The 8,299-nt window shown below is 52.8% G+C and overlaps 1 protein-coding gene and 1 long non-coding RNA gene across 2 annotated transcripts; both read left to right on the top strand.

Annotated features, from left to right (window-relative positions):
• Positions 1-269: 269 nt before the first annotated feature.
• On the top strand, positions 270-2,720 carry LOC112546460 (uncharacterized). The gene is made up of 4 exons (XR_012901021.1): positions 270-347; positions 1,319-1,414; positions 1,585-1,742; positions 1,835-2,720. It is a non-coding gene; the product is annotated as an uncharacterized LOC112546460 (long non-coding RNA).
• A 535-nt stretch (positions 2,721-3,255) lies between these two features.
• Positions 3,256-8,015, top strand: LOC142827228 (uncharacterized). Its single transcript, XM_075921505.1, has 2 exons — positions 3,256-6,885; positions 7,226-8,015. Exons 1-2 carry the CDS (start codon positions 6,309-6,311, stop codon positions 7,762-7,764), a joined length of 1,116 nt encoding a protein of 371 aa, XP_075777620.1. The 5' UTR covers positions 3,256-6,308; the 3' UTR covers positions 7,765-8,015.
• Positions 8,016-8,299: the final 284 nt, after the last annotated feature.

Raw genomic sequence — 8,299 nt, 5'->3', positions numbered from 1 at the left:
CCTCTAAGGTTTTACTATGCAGCCAGCTTGATCCCCAGACTCAGTTGTCATTTAGTGGGATGATCCAAGGGAAGCCACTCAAACATCCAAAGAGGCTAACCAGGGTCAGGACACCAGCATTGCAAAAGAGGGGTTTGTGTGGCAGTGACATCACAAAGGCCTGTTGTAGGACCTCAGCCTATTGGGGGACAGTGGAGGGGAGGTGGTGACCTCATAAAGAGACCCTGACATCAGCTAGGCAGAACAGAGGTACAAGGCAGGGGCAACCGCAAAAACTCTCATGACTTTGCAGTGGAGGGACCTTGAGAAGGAAACTCGCTTTGGGGACACAAAGAATTAGGATTAATGTAAGTGAGCATGAGGAGGAACCTCATTAGAGTTTTCTCCTTCCCTACTTCTGATTTTGTAGTCCCTGTTTAGAAGATAAGAGTCTCTGAACAGGTTCCAAACCTTCCTGTCTGATCCTAGGCATAGAAATTACTAGATTAAGATGATTTGATTTCCTACCAATGACTTTGTTAAGTAGAATAACTGCAGAGAATGTCCCTTCAGGTTTCTCTTTTCCTCCCTCTTTTTCTTCTCTTGCTTATTTTCCCCCTTTTCCATTTCTCTCTTCCTTCACCCAGGAGGTATGTGTGTGTGTGCGTGTGTGCGTGTGCGCGTGCATGTGTGTGTGCACGCGCGTGCACGCTGTCACTGTGGAAGGCCCTCACAAAGAGGTGGGGCTGGAAGAGTGCTCGGAGACAGATCCCCTCCATTAGTGATCTGGGCCATCCTTTTGGACTTCTCTTGAAACCCCTCCACCTCTCTGCTCTGAGTCTTGATGCTGTGGCTCAGCAGGTGGCTATTGAATGAGGAAACTCAGGTCCTTTTAGTCTCTTTAAGACCAAACAAATAAGTCACAAGCAATAATGCTGCTTCTCCCCAATTATTTTCTCTGTGCAGTTCCTGATTCTTTCTAATGTTTCAGTTCTTCTACGATACTTGCTGAATAATGACTATGAACAATTGTTGGTCTGTAGCTCACTTGTGAGCACTTTATTCTGCTCAGTAAATGTGTCCCAAAGGGCTGACGAAAGGCAGGACATCAGCCTTTCAGGGAATGGGTAGGCATGACAGCAACAGTGACATCACAAAGGCCTGTTTCTGGATGTCAGCCCTTTGGGGAAAGGTGGTGGGGAGGTGGTGACCTCACAGAGAAACCCTGACACCAGCAAGTCAGGACAGAGGAGCAAGTCTGGGGCAACTTCAGAGACACTCCCCCTTATGAGGAGGCCATCCCAAAGAGAACGAATCACGGCTGTCCTTTCCTTTGCAGGCTTTGCACAAGGTCTTGTCTGATTTCAGGCAAGCCATGTAGGGGAACCTGCTGGTAGATTCTCCAGACACACAGAGGTCCTAATACATCTTGGAGGTGAGCACAATAAGGAGGGACAGAAGGTACTTTTACCTTAGTGCTTGGAAGAACTGGAAAAGAGAGACTGAAAGTCCATGTTCCCGTTTTTTCTCTTAGCTGGTACCCCAGTGGGCCATCCCTGATCAGAGCAGTCAGGGCATTGTTATGTTGGGCCTTTCCTCCTTCAGGGACAGGGGAAGGAGATGGAACTTCAAGTCAGGACCCAGGCTGGCACTGGCAGTTATAACCTGAAATCTCTTCCCCCGGCCAACCTCCCCCACTCCTGCCAGGAGATCCAGGAGATGGTGCTCACAGAACAGTCACTGACTTCTTTCTAGAGAACCAGGTAGGTCAGAAGGGAGTCAACTTTTCTCTCCTACCAGCACTGTGATTCGAGACGGTGGAATTTCTCACTGTTGCTCCCTTCCTCTGTCCAAGGACTTTTGAGCCAGTGAGGGGCAAGAAGTCTGTCTCCATCTTTATGAACTGTTTATGATTCAGGACTTCAGAAAGAATGGGACCAACCCAGACACTGAACATATTCCCAGTCTACAGATACAAAATTGTGGCAATCCTCTTCTCCAGTGCCCAGATCAATGAATAAGATATTCCACCCTGAACGCAATGTCTCAGCCCCCAGGATGAGGTTGGGATCATTTGCACAACATGTGCACTGGTCTATTGATCCTGAGCTGCCTCCTTCCTTCACAAAATGTCAACTTCTGCATCAGGTCCAGAGTGTCCCAGGAGAGAGCCAGTGCCATAAGGAACAGCAGAGTCTTGATCTGATTCATTATCTCCATGAATTTGACTTAAGTGACCTCTGTCCCTGGCTTCCTCATGCCAAGTGTAGACAGGCTGGCTGCAATAGGCTGCAGAACCTGTGAATTGGGAGTGTTCCTCTTGGGAAGTATAACAGATTCGGTCCATTGTGTGAGTGCCCATTGGTGGCTGAAGGGGGTCTCCTAATATTTACTCACCTGTCTGAGGGCAAGTCAATATCCAGTCCATGGCTAGGGTTCAGGCCTCCTCTTTTGCACCCTTCTCTGAGGTGTGGTTTGCAGGGGGTTGGGAGGGACCCAGGTCTGCCCACTCCTCTGGGACCCAGCCCAGGGACTCTATACATAGCAGTTACCTGCCAAATTTCAAAGTCCGTAATTGCGGTCACGTCCCTGGGCCACTTCCCCAGGATGCCATTTCATCCAGCCCTTCTCTAGGGCCTTGTTGCTGAATTCTCCTTGTCCAGGGTTGTCGTTGGCTAGCCACAGCATCTAGCTCCAATCAGTTATGAGGCCCAGCTCCCACTCGGAGCTGTCCAAGGTTCCAGTGCTCTCTAGTTAGCCCACTGACTGGAGGTCTGCCTGGGTTGATCTCCAGGAAGGAACTGAGGGTATGTCTACACTACCCTCCTAGTTCGAACTAGCGGGGTAATGTAGGCATACCGCACTTGCAAATGAAGCCCGGGATTTGAATTTCCCGGGCTTCATTTGCATAAGCGGGGAGCCGCCATTTTTAAAACCCCGCTGGTTCGAACCCCGTGCAGCGCGGCTACACGGGGCTCGAACTAGGTAGTTCGAACTAGGATTCCTATTCCGAACTACCGGTACACCTCGTCCCACTGCACAAGGTGTACCAGTAGTTCGGAATAGGAATCCTAGTTCGAACTACCTAGTTCGAGCCCCGTGTAGCCGCGCTGCACGGGGTTCGAACCAGCGGGGTTTTAAAAATGGCGGCTCCCCGCTTATGCAAATGAAGCCCGGGAAATTCAAATCCCGGGCTTCATTTGCAAGTGCGGTATGCCTACATTACCCTCCTAGTTTGAATTAGCGGGGTAGTGTAGACATACCCTGACAGGCCTTAGCTAGCAGCTCCTTATATAGCAGTCTGCTGGATCCTGATTGGCTGTAGTGAAATCAGCTTCTCTACCCTGCTTGGGAGACCTCTCTACTGCTCCTGCTGCTGGTCAGGGTGATGAAAGGCCTCCAGTGGGGAGATTGGGCTTTGTCCGCCCCATCACAGGGAGGCAGAGGCAGATCAGGGAATTGGATAGATTTGAGTCAAATTAATCTTCTCCTGGTTCAATGAAGATCCTGAGACTTTAAAGGGACCTTGTTCCAATGACTCTTCCAGCAAGGCTGATGCCTGGCCCTGTATCCCTTTGTGTCTTTCTGGAGCAGCTCAGGATGCAAGTTCTCACGGAGGGCCCTGCCCACATTCCTTTGCTCCAGGATCCTTTGGGGACAGAAGGACCTGAGGGTCTAGCTCCTCTCCTCCAGGGTCTCCAGTAGAGGGACTTGGGGGAGAAAGACTCCTGGCCCAGGAGAGACTGGAATCTGACAGTAAAATGCAGATGGAGCCCCCTTTCCTTCCCTTCCATTAGAACTCAGCACAGTTCCCCAAACTAGGGAACTTGGTGACTTAGCTGCAACAGTCCATCAGTGACCCAACCAAGGACATTAGCCGGCTGGCCAGGGAGGGGATTTACTGACTCTATAAACTGCTGTTACACCAGAGGTAAAAAACCCAGCTGGGAAATGGGACCAAATAGAAAAATGACACTGACAGAAGCCAAGCAATGGGACCCCTGAAAAAATGATCCACCTGTCATCTGAGATTGTCTCCCATTGGGTAATGTTGAAATTTGCCAAATCCTCTGAGGCTGGTCCCAGCTGGAGGATGAGTCTGTCTCTCTTCTTCCCTCCCTGCTCCATTTAGGATCAGTCCTCCTCTCTGGCAGCAAGGGTACTCCATCTACTATAGGGACCCCTGCTATTCTGTGGGGCCAGAGATGCAACCCACTAACACCAGACAGAGCAATGTGACAATGAGGACTTGCTAAGGAACAGCTGTCATAGATGAAGGCAGGAGTTCCTCCTACAATGGGATGCGGTGGAGGGAGGGGATCTGGCTTTGTAGGTCACTAGAGAGGATGGTGAGTCCTTCCCAGGGTGCCAGTTGCAAACAGGCTGAAAATAGCTTCCTCCCTGCCACTCCAGAGCTTAGCTGAGGGGTGGAGAAGCTTCCCCATGTCAGCCCTGTGTGAGGCTTTGGCACATGCAGGGAATGGCTCTTCCTGGCCCGCTCTCTGGGCCGTAGGATCTTGAGCTTTCCTGGGTGCCAGCCTATTCAGATGCAGTGGGGGAAGATAGGAGCCAGCCAGCCAGGCTGCTGGTGAGCTGCATGATCCAACCAGGGGCCTGGCTCTCTGCACAGCGCAGGGTGCAGGATGCAGCCCACTAGGGGTGGAGGCGCAATGGGCCTTGGGGGAGTGAACAGGCATAGCAGGGAGAGTGCAGTGAAAGGGGAAGCATGTGAAGGGCCAATGGAGAGGCATCAGAGGTGACATGTAACCAACCATCGCCAGCCCACACTCACCGGCCACCACAGCAAGCAGCCAGAGCTGGCTGGAAATGGGGTAGGGGTGAAGATGACCTGTGGGCTAAGAGGAGGCACCACAGCAAGGAGAGCACTAATGGATCAGCAGAGGGAGCAGCCAGGCCTGCATGCTGCAGCTGTGCCCAACCACCACCACTCCCAACCCCATCATCATTCATTGGACCCCCCTCCACTGCTGGTCTTACAACAAACCTTCAGCCCAACCTAAAGTGAACTCAGGAGACAGCAATCTAGTTTATAGTGCTCTAGAGGGGGAACCAGGCATTGTCTGTGACTCATTTTTGTTGCACTGGGCAAATTATTTCAGCATCCTCCCCCATTCCTGCTTACCTCCCTAACTCCCTTGCTCCTCCTCTTCCCACAAGGCCCATCCCTATTCACTCCTTTCTCCCCTTCCCCCATCCTGGCTGCTGCTCTACCTCAACAGTGTGAGCAACCCCAAGTGACTTGCAAACCTGAGCTCCAGCAGGTCCCCTGGGAGCGCAGGTCAGCAGAGTGCTGAGACCACATAGGAAAAGCCAGGCGGCCCTATTAGGCTGTGTCCAGACTCAGGGTTTTTTTCGAAAAAAGTAGCCTTTTTTCGAAAAAACTTCACCTGCGTCTAGACTGCAGCCTCGTTCTTTCGAAATTAAATCGAAAGAATGCGGCTTTTCTTTCGACGGTGGTAAACCTCATTTCACGAGGAAGAACGCCTTCTTTTGAAAGTGCTCTTTCGAAAGAAGGCGTTATTGAATGTAAATAGGGCTTCTTCGAAAGAGAGCATCCAGACTCACTGGGTGCTTTCTTTTGAAAAAGCGGCTTGCTTTTTCGAAAGTTCCGCGTGCAGTCTAGACGCTCTCTTTCGAAAGAGGCTTGCAGTCTAGACATAGCCTTAGTGAGCTAGGACATGGACTTCCTTCATGACAGCCCCCTCCCTACCTCTCTCTGCACTGACTGTCCAGCAGGCCCTTCTCTGCTTCCTCAAGCCCTTCTTGCACCAGAGCTGCCTGGAAGCTTGGCTTGCAGTCCTTCCTTGCCTGTTACAGGAAATGGCCCAGGTAGGGACGATCAGATTACACAGGTAAATGTATGGTTGCATAGGTAGTGTTGGAGAGAAGGCTTTGGATTCTTCAACCCCGTTCTATCAAAATCAGTCAATAAGGCTGTGTCCAGACTCAGGGGTTTTTTCGAAAAAAGTAGCCTTTTTTCGAAAAAACTTCACCTGCGTCCAGACTCAAGCCGCGTTCTTTCGAAATTAAATCGAAAGAACGCGGCTTTTCTTTCTACGGCGGTACTCCTCATTCCACGAGGAATAACACCTTTTTCGATGGATATCCGTCGAAAATAAGTCAGTGTGGACGGGGGGAGGCCTTTTTTTCGAAAATATTGGCCTCCAGGAAGAAGCCCTGGTGGACAATCTGGGGCATGGGTTGCATGTCTGCGGTTCCTGTCTGCAGCCATTTCTTAAAGGGACAGGCACCCTCACAGCCACTTGTTGCAGAGAAGGAGCCAGAGCACACGGCTACTTTGCTGCAGCATGTCCCAGCCCCAAGACCGTCCTGGCCCTTCCACAGAGCCTTCTGGGGACCCAGCCAAGGGCTCCAAACGCCGGGCACCATCCTGGTCTGGCCCAGAGCTCAAGAGCCTTCTGGAGCTCTGGGGAGAGGAGGAGGCCTTACAGGCCCTCAAAAGCAGGCGGCGAAATGCCGACATTTATGGCCGCATGGCAGAAGCCCTGGCCCAGAAGGGCCACTACCCCCGCACCCAGGAGCAGGTGCGCTCCAAAGTAAAAGAGCTGCGCCAGGGGTACGTCAAGGCCAGGGAGGAGAGCTCCCGTTCTGGGGCAGCCCCCTACTACTGCCCTTACTACACCGAGCTGGACCAGATCCTGGGTGGCAGTGGTGAAGCACATACACCACGGCGGTTCGTCCAGTCAGGATTGGCAGACCCCGTGGTGGTGAATGCTCCCGAGCAGGACCCAGAGCAGTCTGGAGACGGGGACATGGTGCCAGAGGAGGAGGACAGTGAGGAGACGGCGACCCTCACCCTGGAGCCAGTCACCCAGACCCCAGAGGCCTCCCAGGTGTCATCTGGCGCAGGAGAGGAAGCAGCAGGTGAGTACAGTGAGGTTGTGTAACACCCGGGGGGGGGGGGGGAGGTAGGTGGGTGCACAGTGGGTGATGCACAAGGGAAACCTGTCATGCTCAGGCTGATGCCCAGGTCACACACAGTGTTGCCTTCAGAATGTCTGATTCCCCTGTCTCAAGGAGAGGGCATGCCCTTTTGTTGCACACATGACTGATTGTGATAGAAATGTAGCCGTGTTACTCTGATCTGAGGAAGTGGGTCTGGCCCACGAAAGCTCATCCCCTAATAAACCATCCTGTTAGTATTTTAAGTGCTACAGAGTCCAGTTTTTTAGGACTGATTGTGTCTTCTTCTTTTCCTCCACAGCCGGACCAGCCATGCAAGAGGGCCGCAGCACCCCAGCCCCACCTCCATCTCCATCTCGGGGACATGGGAGCCGCAGACACAGGCGTGTCTATGCGGACATCCTCAGGCAGCACGTGGAGGCCGTGCAAGAGCTCAACTCCATCCTCAGAGAGAGGGCGGAGGCAGAGGATCGCTGGCGTGACCGGCTGATGGAGGAGCTGGTCCTGCAGCGCACGTCCCTGACTGCCACTCTCAGGGAGGTCTGCGGCTTGCCTGCTCCTGTGCCTGGTCCTGCTCCTCCAGCACCCCATGACCCCACCCCACCAAACCCCCCTTCCACAACAGCATCCCTTTCCCCCCTTGGACCTCCCTCTCCCCCAGCCCCCCCAGTTCCCCAGCCCCTCTCTCCCCCTGGTCCTCCTCTCCCCCAGGCCTCCACATCCCAAGAGCACCCCAGCCAGCCAACCGACAGGTGCACCACCCGATCCCATGGCCATGGAGCACCCCGAACACGAGGCCCAGGCAGGAGAGGGAAATCAGGCAAGCACCGTGCAACCTGATCCCCTTCCCCCCTCCAGGTTTCAAGTCCCCTTCCTCCCTCCAGGTTTCAAGTCCCCTTCCCCCCTCCAGGTTTCAAGCACCCCCATCACCCCAGTTAAAGCACAAAGAAAGGGTTCAACAATATGTTTATTGTAAATAGTTTTGTCAACATCAAAAATGAAAAAAAGTTTTTTTATGTTTGCTACACGTATACTATTTTTTGAGAGATATGTAAAAAAATTAACCAGAACATATTATTTTGCAACAAACCCTGGTGTTAATGATTTGTCCAAACAGGGTCAGGAGATGGGTTGTGGAGGGAAGCTTCTATTGGGCCAGGGCCCAGTCCCCAGGCAGAAGCCCCTCAGTAGAGTCAGTGGCCTCCACTTGAGAATTGCTCCCGTAGGGCCTCCCGTATGCCAACAGCAGACCGGTGAGCCCGGCAGATGGCAGCTGTCCGGGGCTGGGCAAAGTGCCTCTCCTGGCCATCAGCACCTCTACCCCACCCTGGTAGGAAGGCCTCCCCTTTCCTCTCCACCAGGTTATGGAGAACAC

Source organism: Pelodiscus sinensis, chromosome 2 (assembly GCF_049634645.1).
Source record: "Pelodiscus sinensis isolate JC-2024 chromosome 2, ASM4963464v1, whole genome shotgun sequence".
In the NCBI taxonomy this organism is placed as follows: domain Eukaryota; kingdom Metazoa; phylum Chordata; order Testudines; family Trionychidae; genus Pelodiscus; species Pelodiscus sinensis.
The sequence above is the reverse complement of the archived record's forward strand: the minus strand, read 5'-3'. Positions and strand labels throughout refer to the sequence as shown.

Excerpts from the sequence above, each read along its gene's own strand:
- LOC142827228 (XM_075921505.1), top strand. The coding sequence starts at position 6,309 with ATGTCCCAGCCCCAAGACCGTCCTGGCCCTTCCACAGAGCCTTCTGGG. Across the intron at positions 6,886-7,225 it reads CGCAGGAGAGGAAGCAGCAG|CCGGACCAGCCATGCAAGAG; the intron begins GTGAGTACAGTG and ends TTTCCTCCACAG.